At 40.5% G+C, this 14,365-nt stretch overlaps 1 protein-coding gene across 6 annotated transcripts in view; it reads right to left on the reverse strand.

Moving 5' to 3' along the window:
* Positions 1–6,526: 6,526 nt before the first annotated feature.
* LOC126291728 (uncharacterized) overlaps positions 6,527–14,365 on the reverse strand; it is a 200,238-nt gene continuing 192,399 nt past the window's right edge. For 4 of the 6 annotated variants that reach the window (XM_049985397.1, XM_049985400.1, XM_049985395.1 and 1 more), the window contains one exon: positions 6,527–7,605. In XM_049985397.1, the coding sequence (XP_049841354.1) occupies positions 7,080–7,605 (526 nt within the window). In that variant the 3' untranslated portion in view covers positions 6,527–7,079. The remainder of the gene's footprint in view (positions 7,606–14,365) is intronic. The other 2 variants (XM_049985398.1, XM_049985396.1) reach the window with 2 other exon arrangements.

Raw genomic sequence — 14,365 nt, forward strand, 5'->3', positions numbered from 1 at the left:
TAATAAAGCATTTTACCATCAAAGAGTAAAGCACAAGCCATGAAATTGCCTTAAAAGGCTGGTCTTTAACACATTTTTACATTACAAATTATTATTGGCAGCATATCCATCTCATTTAGCTTGACAAAATCAACAGGTGTTTCCTGTATAATGCTATATACTTCAGGAATTATTTTGGAAACAGATGTGGTTGAAAGACAAAATAAAAATTTGCGGCTTGCATAACTGTCACCTGTGCTAAGAACTGCAGTGTTAGTGCTAGCCTCTCTTCTGCTTACATGGCCCACCAATAATTTGTGCTTTGCTTTAAATTATTCAGTTCTGCTGCAGCTAGAGTAAGGTGAAAATCATCTATTGACATGCAGGTGAAGTTTCAGAAAAGAAGCAAATGGTGGTTGCAGCTGCAGATCACTAACAAGAGCCAAACCACCACTTCTTTCACACCTGCGCAAAAATTCAGACACCTACATTTTTCCGTGTATACATTCCTGGAAATGGAAAAAAGAACACATTGACACCGGTGTGTCAGACCCACCATACTTGCTCCGGACACTGCGAGAGGGCTGTACAAGCAATGATCACACGCACGGCACAGCGGACACACCAGGAAACGCGGTGTTGGCCGTCGAATGGCGCTAGCTGCGCAGCATTTGTGCACCGCCGCCGTCAGTGTCAGTCAGTTTGCCGCAGCATACGGAGCTCCATCGCAGTCTTTAACACTGGTAGCATGCCGCGGCAGCGTGGATGTGAACCGTATGTGCAGTTGACGGACTTCGAGTGAGGGCGTATAGTGGGCATACGGGAGTCCGGGTGGACGTACTGCCGAATTGCTCAACACGTGGGGCGTGAGTTCTCCACAGTACATCGATGTAGTCGCCAGTGGTCGGCGGAAGGTGCACGTGCCAGTCGACATGGGACCGGACCGCAGCGACGCACAGATGCGCGCCAAGACCATAGGATCCTACACAGTGCCGTAGGGGACCGCACCGCCACTTCCCAGAAAATTAGGGACACTGTTGCTCCTGGGGTATCGGCGAGGACCATTCGCAACCGTCTCCATGAAGCTGGGCTACGGTCCCGCACACCGTTAGGCCGTCTTCCGCTCACGCCCCAACATCGTGCAGCCCGCCTCCAGTGGTGTCGCGACAGGCGTGAATGGAGGGACGAATGGAGACGTGTCGTCTTCAGCGATGAGAGTCGCTTCTGCCTTGTTGCCAATGCTGGTCGTATGCGTGTTTGGCGCCGTGCAGGTGAGTGCCACAATCAGGACTGCATACGACCGAGGCACACAGGGCCAACATCCGGCATCATGGTGTGGGGAGTGATCTCCTACACTGGGCGTACACCTCTAGTGATCGTCGAGGGGACACTGAATAGTGCACGGTACATCCAAACCATCATCGAACCCATCGTTCTACCATTCCTAGACCGGCAAGGGAACTTGCTGTTCCAACAGGACAATGCACGTCCGCATGTATCCCGTGCCACCCAACGTGCTGTAGAAGGTGTAAGTCAACTACCCTGGCCAGCAAGGTCTCCGGATCTGTCTCCCATTGAGCATGTTTGGGACTGGATGAAGCGTCGTCTCACGCGGTCTGCACGTCCAGCACGAACGCTGGTCCAACTGAGGCGCCAGGTGGAAATGGCATGGCAAGCCGTTCCACAGGACTACATCCAGCATCTCTACGATCGTCTCCATGGGAGAATAGCAGCCTGCATTGCTGCGAAAGGTGGATATACACTGTACTAGTGCCGACATTGTGCATGCTCTGTTGCCTGTGTCTATGTGCCTGTGGTTCTGTCAGTGTGATCATGTGATGTATCTGACCCCAGGAATGTGTCAATAAAGTTTCCCCTTCCTGGGACAATGAATTCACGGTGTTCTTATTTCAATTTCCAGGAGTGTATATCATTATGCTTTAAACAACCAACACGACACTTGACTTACAAAATACACCAAATTGTATGTTTCCATTTTCCATCACAAAGTATGGAACATAAGCTCAGCAACTTTGCCCAGACAATGTTGTAGCGCCAAGAAACAAAACACAAACCACCTCTTCCGTTCGTTCCTGTGTTAATTGCTTATTCGCAGGTACAAGTCACTGTTGGCATGCATAAGCGACCGCACTGTGAATTGCTTGCAAATGTGCATTTGTTTGTGTTTGCTTAAGTGTGGAGGGCACTGAAGGGCAACTGGCCACCAACTGTCACTGACATTGCCTCAACCCTTACAGCAATACTGACCCACCGGAAGGAACAGGAAAAAGGGGAAGGAGAAAGTAGTTCACCTTTTCTCCATATGCACACATAAATGTTTGGTGGGACTAAATTTACATGGCAGAGTGATTTTAATGGATTCTGAAGAGCAATGTCATTTCACATTGTTGGTGTGCTCATCCATGGACCCAAATGTACAAGTTGGAAGAGTAGGGGAGCTGTTTTACAAAAGTGTGAAATTTCAAGAGTGAAAAACATTTGCATTTCATGAGTAGGCATCATTTCAATTTCTATGGAATGTAACACTTTGTAACAGGGGAGTTCTACAGCTATGTATTCAGCAAGTACATTGGCGTGGTAGTGCAACATTTCGAATTGTATTTCAGACTCACACTATTTAGTCATCTTCCATCAGAAATTATGACCTAAGTGATGCCAAATCATATTACAAGGCTGAATTTGGAACTGGATAGTTTAACCACCTGGTAAATGGACAGTTTCCTGGACCTACATGCCCCAGAGGAGTTCAATGAGTAACCACTGTTGCACTGACATTCTTTCCATCTAATACCAAACAAACCACAGAATAATTCCGCATGTAGTTCCTTTCAAAGTGCCGCAGCTCTTCTTCTTCTTTTTCTTCTTCAATTCCCTTACGCGTTGGAGTAGCCTTGCTCTACCGTTTTTTTCCATTCCATTCTGTTCTCGCAGAGTCTCTTTATTTCCGTGGTTGTTTTTCCCTGCATTTGTCTCAATTTATCGACTCTGTCCTCCCAACCATTTTTTTCCATTTCATTCTATTCTCGCACAGTCTCTTTATTTCCGTAACTGTTTTTCCATGTCTTTATCTCAATTTATCGACCCTGTCCTCCCATGTGATGTGGGGTCTTCCTCATTCAGCTCCTGTCTAAAAGTTCATTCCAAATACTTGTTATAAGATGGAGTATAGGGAACAAAGAAATGAAGTGAAATGAATAGTGAAGGAAGCTACAAGGAAATCTTGGTACGAATTTGGGAACATGGTTGGAGACAGGGCAAGAGAAAACAACACAAGGAGATTCTGGAAAACCATAAAAGCACTGAGGGGGAAATATGGGATGCGAACAAAGACAACTAAAGATGTGGGGAAAAAAAGAAAACAAACCAACACCACGAAGAAGGAATTGTTGTCAGACAATATGAAATCGTGCAAGACCGACCGAGAAACTGAAGGAGAGATAAAAGAACCAGATGTGAAAATGACAGTTGATCACGTTAGCATAGGGAATACTGTGGGGTGTGATAATTCCAGAAATAATAAAGTATGATGGAGCAGAGGTGGTAAAGGGACATACCAAGCTGTTCCAGAGAGTGTGGGAGGAGAATAGTGTCACATAGGGATGGGAGAAGAACATACAACTGCATGTGAAGGGGAACAGTAATGATGGTGACAACAACAGGACTGTCTGCCTATCATCAGTAGTCTATATTATCTATACACATATATTGGAGAGGTAATTGAGAAGGGTGGTGGAAGAGGGTACAGAGGAGGGACAGGCTGCTTTTAGACCATGGCAGCAGACACAGGATCACATCTTCACTAAGCACCCCAACTCAGATGGTTAAAGTCAAATAACAATGATTTCAAAATATGGAGATGCATCTATTCTACCAACCATCAAGATAACTGCTCCAAAAAAACTCTGTGTAAAATCACTGTTTTAAGGTTAACAAATCTATGGGTCACAGAAGCCAAGTTGCAGCATGTGGAAAAGCTGCATCATTTTCAATGTATCTGCACCAAAGAAGTCCAATATCAATAGCTACAGTGAATATATTTCCAGATCTGTACCTCAAGTTGTGTTTTAGTGATTTAATTTAAACTCTGCATCTGCACTTCAATGAAAAATGATGAGCATATGATACAACAGCAACTTTTGGGAAATTTCAGTCTATATAAGAACTGCATATGCTGGCAGATCTTGAGTTCTTCGCCACATTTCAGCAGAAGACAACCAAATGGAAGGAGAGTAGACAACATCAGAAGGCATACAGGAGCACCATGGATGAGTATATACAAGGTCCAGTTACACTGATGTGCCCACAGCGTATGTTTGATGTCAATGTGGGACAACCACTTACAGACAACGAATGGAAGCAGTAGCAGTGCATAGAATATAAAGTATGTCGAGGAGATGCAGAAAACAGTACAGTTATTATCATAATGCAGAAACAGGGCTATTTATACAATGACTTTCAGGCCAAGGCTGGAACCAACCGCAAAATGGCTAAGTTTGTAAACTGTTTGTGTGCTGCATGGTTAAAGTGTATCGTGCATGGCAAAATGGCACTATCCACACAGAGCAGAGTCAACTGTGGTGCACCATGGGCCATGGATGACAGGGATGAATGATGGCTACAGAGATGTGTAAAGGCATGCAACTGTTGAGAAACTGATCACCCAGATGAACTGAAGGGTTACCAAAATGTCTTCTCAAAGATGGTTCAGCAAATGTTGTCGCAGGAGGCCTCCGCAGTAGGCACCTCATTCATATGCTTTGCTGACTGCCATTCATTGGCGATAAAGGATGGAATTTTCACGCCAATACTGAAACTGGATATCAACTGAACAGTGATAGATGACCTTTTCAGATGAATGCATGTTTTAGGGGCTTGGGAATGTTTTCGTTGCATTTTCAGGTCGTCTCTTCATTCTGGAAGGCACAATGAATCAACACAAGTATGGATCTATCCTTGGGGATGATGTCCACCCCTACATGCAGTTAGTTTGTTGCTTGACACAACGGCATCTACCAGCACGACACTGCAACATGTCACACAACCGGCAGTGTATGTGTGTGGTTTTAAGAGCACCAGGATGAGTTTCTCATGCTTCCATGGCCACCAGACTACCTGGATTTAAACGCATTCAAATCTGCGGGACTATCTTGATCAGGCTGTTTATGCAGTGGATCCTCAACTAAGAAACTTAGCACAGCTGGCCATGACACTGGTATAAGCATGGCTCAACAACCCTGTTGGTGCCTTCCAAAATCTCACTAACTCTCTTCTTGCACATCTCACAGTGGTCCACATTGCAAAAGGTGATTATTCAGGCTTTTCACAAGGGTCACATTAATGCGACTGGACACTGTATTTTGGGAAATATGACTATATAAGTACTGCATACATAGTCATATCTTCAGTTCTTTGCTACATTCCAAGATATAGGAATAAACTGAGAAGACAATAAAAAGGAAGGAGGGTAGATAACATCAGAATGAAAAGGAAGGAGGGTAGGTAACATAAGAAGGCATATATGAGTACCTTGGATGTGCATATCTCAAGACTGTAAAGCATACGAGAATCTAGAGGAGACCTTTATCCAGCATTAGGTGTGAAGTAGCTATTGATGATAAATTATATACAAGACTGATTCAGCCACCTTTTTCCACATAAGCAACTTATCATTTGCCACCTACCCCGCTCCTTTTCCATCACAGAAAATTTTTGCTGCTAACTGTGATAGGCACAGTATACAGATCTTAAACCTGGATGCCCCTCACAGCTTGGCACCCCAAGCAGACACTACTGATGCTTCTGTATAGAAATCTTGCAACTGTGGTGCATCTGTGCTCCTCTCAACTCCGCACTCCAAGCAGTGGCTGCTGTCAACTGTTCTTTAAAATAGCTTTGAATATGTATAAAAGGGAATTGAACATAATGTATAAATACTTGCAAAAACTAGGCCTGTCAGAAATTGTGTGTTTGCATGTATAAATCAGTTATGATTTATTGTTGCTCTATGATGACACGTCTACTATCATTGTAAAATGATCTGTGAATGAACAAACAACTAACAAGAGACATATAATTTCATTCTAACTCACAGAGATGCAATGTGCAATAGTTGTAAGGTAGTAAGAGTCAAAGAAAACAGAAACTAGTTCCAGACATGCTGGATGTGATTCTGTGAAGGAGCAGAGCAAATACTTAAGATTAAAAAGAAGAAGCATATTTAACTATTCTCTCTTATCTTTTTCTGTCACTTCTGCTCTCCGTATGCATTTATGATCACCTTTCACCAACTATGTCAATACTTTCACCCATTTCTGAGTCTCACTCAGCACCATTTTCGATGTTTGAACAATGTCTTTCTTGCCCCTAGTTTGTCCCTCTCATTCCTTCATCCCATATTATCTACTCCTTATTTCCATTGCTTTTTCATTAATACTTACTCATGTAACAACAATTATACCGTACTTTCAGGACATATTTGTGTAAAATAATTGTAAATAATGTGAATCAAACAATGGAAAATCCAGGATGGAATTGTAACAATATTATGAGTGAAATATAATTGTAAAAGTAAATAAATATTGTATTACAAATTTTACATTATAATGAACTGCAAGGTAATATGCAAAATATAGATATGACTACTTTGGCACAATTATAGATCTTTTAAGTTTTCTACCTATATTAAATTGTGCAATGCCAAAAATTCATCAAGTTTCAGGATTGTTGGACTACTTCTGAGCAGATGAGTCAACTCATCTGAAGGTAAAATGCAGGTGCTTGGAAGTAAATGACACCTGGCTGTAATCTCAAACCTTTGTTGAGTGTTTCCACTCTTAACCTATACAGCAGAAATTAAAGAAACATGAGAGGACTAGCCTGCATTCTTGAGTTATTAGTAATAATGCTCACATACAACTGTGTTATATATGTCAAAAATATCATTACTGACTTGCCAGAAAGTATAAAAATGTAAATGAAACTTTACAGATGATATGACATGACAATCTTAAATCTTACTTGGCACAAAACACAGGCACATTCTTATCATTCTGTAATAGTGTAACAATGACAAGATAACATTAACACACTACAAAATCCTGGACATCAATTTCATATTTTTCTCTCAAATATTTTATTTTTGTTTTAAAATAAGAGAATATGTCTTCTGGATTTTTTTCATACAGGTTTACCATTGCTCTGCGAATTTTGCACAGTCTTGCAAAGCCAGTAGCTGTATCTTCTACGTCAAACATGTCACACACTTCTGGAGAAAATGGTGTTATATTGTTGCTGGAAAGAATGTCATCTATAACATCTATTCTTGATTTATAGAAACAGTAAGTGCTGATATTCATCTTCTTTCTTTCTTGATCACACCTATATTTCACCTTTTCATTATCTGAGTCAGTACACTGTTCATCACTTTTCTTTCTTTTGACTGCTACTATTTTTTTGTCTTCTCGAAGACACCTGTACAAAGGGTAGTCCATCTTAAGAAATTTGAGTTCAGTATTCTTCTCTCTTCTTATGTCCTTCGTATTCATGTAATCGACACATAGTGTATACAACTTGGACCATTCAAGAACCCAGCTGAGTTCCTTGTACCTTGAAAAAGACAACATTTGAATAAATTATAATACTTATTTTACTTATTTTTTATTCAATTTATCATATACTGTATTATCACCATGATATTATGATTAGCAATCTAAATGTGATGTAATTTTGAAAGTTATTTGCACACATGATGTACCAGAGTATGTTAATAAGTGACATACATTGGGCTATTATGAAACATATCATATTCAGTGTTATGGACCTGTTGATTTATAGCTGCTAATAATGTTATACACGGTGATACAGAGAAGTGGGAAATTTTGAAATTTGTGTTGGTAGCCCTGAGTGATTGTTAGTGCAGAGTACCATATAGAAACCAGCTCGTGCCCTCTTGTCCACACTGGACTCACATTCGGGAGGGCAACAGTTCAATCCCGCATCCGGCCATCCTGATTTAGGTTTTCTGTGATTTCCCTAAATTGCTCCAGGCAAATGCCGGGATGGTTCCTTTGAAAGGGCACGGCCGACTTCCTTCCCCATCCTTCCCTAATCCGATGAGACCAATGACATCACTGTTTGGTCTCTTCCCCCAAGCAACCAAACCCATCTTGTCATTTAGTTAATATGGGTACTAGGAGTAGTTCGCAAAGTATTTTTATAAAAACAATGCGAATCTGGAGCCTGCATGGAGAAAGGATTGCTATGACTATAATTTATGATGCCATTATCACTTTCCATCAGCACATGAATTTAAGCAGTGGATATGTAATTTTGAGTAAACAAGTTCAAACAATGGAATAGCGTACTCCATGATATAGGCCAACTGTTTGACAATTATCAAAGCTATTTGTGCTGCTGCCATAAGCAGACTACATTATTCAATCAGTCACCGTGCTTTGCCTTTGCAGTTGCATAGTTCAAGTGTTCAAAGAAATGACTTCCATTAACATCTATACAAGCTGTAGAGAATAAAAAATTTAAACAATTGTTATGGAATGTGGCGCGATAGATGTGTGAATGAATGATTGATAAGAATAAACGATGACAATGAAATTCTTAGCAATCTGTGGATGTTGGGGGAAGGCTATTTCCATCTTTATGGATTTCTTAACATCTTAATGGATTTATTAGCATACAAAATATTTGTTAATGGGCAGAAGATAATCTTTCTCACATAGACAAATGTCCACTGCACGGCAACAAAGTTATCATGTGGTGTGCTGTGTCATCGTATGGCATAACAGGCCCTTATTCTTTTGAGAACAAGATTCGCCTCACTATTACAGTGACATAGGATTATTATGCTACAGTGCTCAAAATATTTGCTGTGCTAAAACTACAGACATTTACACAAATTGCTGACAGTGGCTGGTTTCAGTAAGATGGACCAATGTCAGTAGTGTGAGGCGCAGCATACAGCAAATATTGATGGCTGCTATACGCAAACTGTATGGCTATCATTTAATTTCAAGAAAAGATGACATGCTGTGGTTTCCCAGATCCCCAATTTGTCAGTGTGGGATTTCTTCTTGTGAGGCCATCTTAAAAGCAAAGTGTATTGCAATCAGCCTGTTTCAGCAGAAGAACTGAAAACTAAGTAAGACCCAAAAAGTAGTTTCTGAATGTCCTACTGAAACATTACTTTGAACCATGCACACTTCAAAAGACTGCAGGAACGTTTGTACACAAATGGAGCTCACCTGCAAGATGTCATTTTCAAGAAATAAATTTACTTTATGCGTTCTTATATTACATGTTTTTTTTTTTTAACTATTAAATGACATAAGTAAATTTACTTAAAAGCATTCTTTTCATAACACTTTTTTTTCCCTTCAATTTTCCATTTCTCTGAATCAACCTGTATCATTGTTTTTGAGATTATATCTGTGCACAACTGAATAAATATTATTTATCTTCTGTCATGCATCTTCAGTGGCAGTCAGGCGGAGGATCCAATTTGTTTTCTTTTTCTTTCTTTTTTTATTGGGGGGGAGGGGGGGGGGCACACCATTCACGCTTTGTTACTGTCTCCCCCCTCTCCCCAAAATATAATATGTTGCTGACACCACTTCTGTTGTCAAAGATGTCTGTGATTTCAGTTATATCTTCCCATGTTCTGGAAGTCAGCCTTTGTCATTTTTTCCCTTAGTGGAGTGCCTTTTCATCTAGCCTTAATCAATTTCCTGTGGCTTTGCTAATTTTTCCCCATGAACTGATAAACCATGTCAGATTTGTTCTTCAAAAAGGTATAGTTGGCTTCTAATGGTTTTACCTGCCTGAATGTTTGAGGTCACACTGCAAATGCTTCCGCATGAACAGGTCTGGGCGCAAGTAACCGAAAAATATCCCATGTTAATAGTAGACATTAATTTCTAGAAATCCTTCCTATTTTCAAGACACTTAGTTTTTGTTCTTCACAAAGAAAATTGGAAATAGATATATGCAAAAGTATAAACAATTCTACAACAATTTTTTCTTGGAAGTAATGACACCCATGACACTCGTGGATCATTGTTTGGTGGTAGTGTGTGTTGATACTGCACTACATGTGTGCTTGCTTTTCCAGTGGTGAAGATATTCTGTTCTGCAACTATTTATTAGCACAGCATACCAACTGTAAACACACTATAACACAATGGAAAAAATGTATACTAATTAGACAGTACAGCTTGGCACTTTGTGAACGGGGTGCTGAGAGCAGACGTAAATGATGCCTACCTCCCACATGCACTACTTTCACAGAGAAGACAGCATATAAAACAAAACTGTTGCAAACAGTATCTATAAAAAAGCAAGGGTGACACACAGAAGTAACAATCACTTAAATGATTTTTGGTATTCAAAACTGAAATCTTATTGCTACAAATCATAATGTAAAATGCTACTCCAAACAGTACTGTTTGCTAATTAAAGTTGTTACTGACTTGAGACATGTCCATACCACAGGAATTCTATTGATGCTGATTCTGCCATTATCCACAGCCAACAGTGTCATGTTTTATTTTATGCACACTTTACAGTTAGGGTGCTCAACTGACAAGTGGCTATAGAGCTAAATGGCTTTAGCAGCAGAAAAGCAAGCACACATGTAATGCTACTGTAACATATTACGATGCTAAATCTAACTGAAATAAATTGAGGTGAAACATAAATTTCATTTCTTTACATACTTTTAAAGCAAAGGTGACCACCCGCCATAAAACAGAAGCGTTGAGACATCAATAGGCATACGCAAAAAAAGAATTATACTTGCTAACTTTTAGAGTTTGGGATGGGGCTGTGTCAGGTGGGGTGGCTAGAGAGAGAGAGAGAGAGAGAGAGAGAGAGAGAGAGAGAGAGGCAGGAGACAGGAAGAGAGGCTTGGGGTGGATGGCTAGCAGCTTGAAGAAGGGCAGCTGGGATGCCTGGTAGGAATGCTGGAAAGAGGGATGGCAGGTGCAAAGGCTAGGCAGGTGATGCATGGGTATCAAAGCTGGTGGGGAGTGAACACACTGAAGGTGACGTGAATGAAGAGAGGTTGATAGGATGGAGAAGGGGGAAACTGTTGGGGGAGGGTGTGGGGGCAGTTAGTTACAGAAGGTTGAGACCAAGATGATGACAGGAGCAAAAGATAACTCTCATCTGTGTAGTTCAGAGAACCTGGTGGTGGGAAGCATACAGGTGGCCTGGATTGTGAAGCAGGCACTGAAACACAGCATGTTATACTCATCTGCATGTTGTGCCCGCATGTGGCCAACTTTTGTTCATGGCATCAATTTTCTAGTGGCCATTCATCCTGATGGACACCTTGCGTAGAAGGGATGGCAGTTGTCTAAAAGCAGGCACTGTTGGTGGTTGGGGGATTTAATGTGGACAGAGCAATCTGAGAGGTGGAGATCAGTGCCCTTTGAGGAGGCTGTGTTGAGGAGGATCAGGTGAAGCAGATGGGAGGGAAGGTGTTGAGGTTGTGAAAGAATGAGGAATGCAGTCTTGGCCCTGACACCAGATAATGAAGATATCATCATTGAACCTGAACTGAACCAGGAGGTTTGGGGTTTTGAGAGGGTGGGAAAATTTCCTCATGATGGTCTATAAAAAGGTTAGCATAGGAGTGAGACTTGCCCATGGCTGTGGCACAGATTTGTTTGTACACCTTCACCTTCCCTTCAAAGCAAAAGTAGTTGTGTGTCAGGATGTCATTAGTAAATTGTATAAGAAATCAGATAGTGGGTTTCAAGTCTGATGGACATTTGGAAAGGTAGTATCTGATAGTGGTAATGTCACTGGCGTGAGGGATGTTGGTGTATAAGAAGGTGGCTAAATCTGATTTTATTTATTTATTATTTTATTTTTTTTAATTTGCCCATGGTGAAACCTCAAAAACATGAAAACACAATTAAATATTTTTTTAGGACTTAAAACTATGTAATAAAGACCGATCTTTAAACTGACATATTCTCTAGAAATAAGACTTTTCACAGATGCTCATAATCAAAAGAATAATTTTATTGCTGGAAAACCACACTCCTTACTACGGCAGAGCAGGAACTGAAAACTAACTAGTTACTAGTAGCATCAAGTAAGTGCTTTTAAAAATCGTGCTATGTAGTTACTATGTTAAAAAAAAAAGTCCATTTCATTTGGAACCCCCTCCCCCTTTCCTGCTTCCCTCTCCAATTCTTCTGGTGGAAAATATCTCTGCAACATACCCTTCAAGCCCCCCACCCCTACCCCCCACCCCTCCAACTACATTCCACTGACTTCATTTCAGCCTCAAATTCCTGTTTGCCTTCTTTTCCTCCTTTTCTTATGTCTTGCTTACCCCATGAAACCTCAACCTTCCCCATTCTCCAGGTTATTATTGTTTCTTCAAGAGTTAATACTTTACATAGGTAACTTGCTACAAATCTGAGGAAAAGCGTGGTCATAGCTGTCTGCTGTACACATTCAACTTCATTCTCTACCTGTTTTGGTTTTTATAACCATCATCACTGAAATACTAAACAACAACAGGAAGATGTAAGTAGCGTACACAGACAAAAAGAACGAAACGTCTCTGAATTATATATTATATACATCAAAGTCATAGTCAGTACTTACAGACCAGTACATCAGATGGATCAAAAATGCACAATTCTCACAAATAATTCATCAGCATGCCAAATACACACAACAATAAAAGTTTTGCCAAATACACACAACAAGAAAAGTTTTGCATCATCTCGGTTCCGAGAGTTCCTGAACGCGTACAGAAACCTGGAATAGAGATCAACATGAACTTCCTTTCTGACCTTTTTATTGCTCATGAAAACCACACATTGCATGTTGTCCCACCATAAAGCAAGACCTTCAGAGGTGGTGGTCCAGATTGCTGTACACACCAGCACCTATAATACTCAGTAGCGCATCCTCTTGCATTGATGCATGCCTGTATTCGTCGTGGCATACCATCCACAAGTTCATCAAGGCACTGTTGGTTCAGATTGTCCCACTCCTCAATGGCGATTCAGCGTAGATCCCTCAGAGTAGTTGGTGGGTCACATCATCCATAAAGAGCTCTTTCCAATCTATTCCAGGCATGTCCGACAGGGTTCATGTCTGGAGAACACGGTGGCCACTCTAGTCAAGCAATGTCATTATCCTGCAGGAAGTCATTCACTAGATGTGCACAATGGTGGGCGAATTGCCATCCATGAAGACGAATGCTTCACCAATATGCTGCTGATATGGTTGCACTACAAGTCGGAGGATGGCATTTATGTATTGTACAGCCATTATGGTGCCTTTCATGACCACTAGCGGCATATGTTAGCCCCAACATAATGCAACCCCAAAACAGCAGGGAACATCCACATCACTGCACTTGCTGGACAGTGTGTCTAATGGATGTGAATGGGCGCATCACGTGTAACTGTCTTTTGGTTAGAAAACCCAGTATTTCAAAATGAAATGAGATATTCCTCTGCGCTCAACTTTAAGTATAACTTCAGTATCTTATCTACACATCAATCCCTGCAATGTATGAACTAAAATCGACCACATACAGAGTTTACCCAATGTGTTTTTACCTCTGCAAAATCTTTAAAATTCCATGCAATGTTTTGCTTACGTTGATGCAGCACAGTAATTATGGCATACAACAAATTAAATTCAGTCCTTTATGAAGCAGAGACATCAGTTTGTAAGATGAGCAAAAATAAAATTTTTAAACTTTCTTTTTCAATGGGTGATAAGTATTTCATAGCAGCCATCAAGTCCACATAGATGGAACTGGGTGCGCCACACCTATCGTCTGTTAGATATAAAACCCAATAACTTGTGAACAAAATGAGATAATTTTTTGCTCTCAATTTTAAATAAAATAAATACAAAGGATAAAAAAAGAAATTCAGTTCTTTATCAAGCGAAGGTATCACACTGTAAGATGCGCAAAGGTAAATTTTTTTCATCTCTCAGTTTTTGAAAAATTGGATAATAAATATTTTATATTGGCTGGAAAGCCATCTTTCAGCACAGGCACCAGCATTTGGCGATCAGTCTAGCCATAAGAAAAGCTGCCTCAGCACAGAATGCAGAAAGCACATTTGTAGCAGCAAAAAGGTAAGTCTGTGTTGTCCAGCCTTTGTAATTATATTGTATTTTATATCTGTGTCACCTATTTCTTATTATTCATTAATATTTTTGCCTACATTTTCCTTCCCATAGTTTTCAGTCTTGTGAACAAAATGAGATATTATTTTGCTCTCAATTTTAAATAAAATAAGTAAATAAAATGGACAAATCATGACCTCTACTCTTCAGTGAGTTGATACCTTTACTCTTAAATTAT

Source organism: Schistocerca gregaria, chromosome 9 (genome assembly GCF_023897955.1).
Source record: "Schistocerca gregaria isolate iqSchGreg1 chromosome 9, iqSchGreg1.2, whole genome shotgun sequence".
Classification (NCBI taxonomy): Eukaryota; Metazoa; Arthropoda; class Insecta; order Orthoptera; family Acrididae; genus Schistocerca; species Schistocerca gregaria.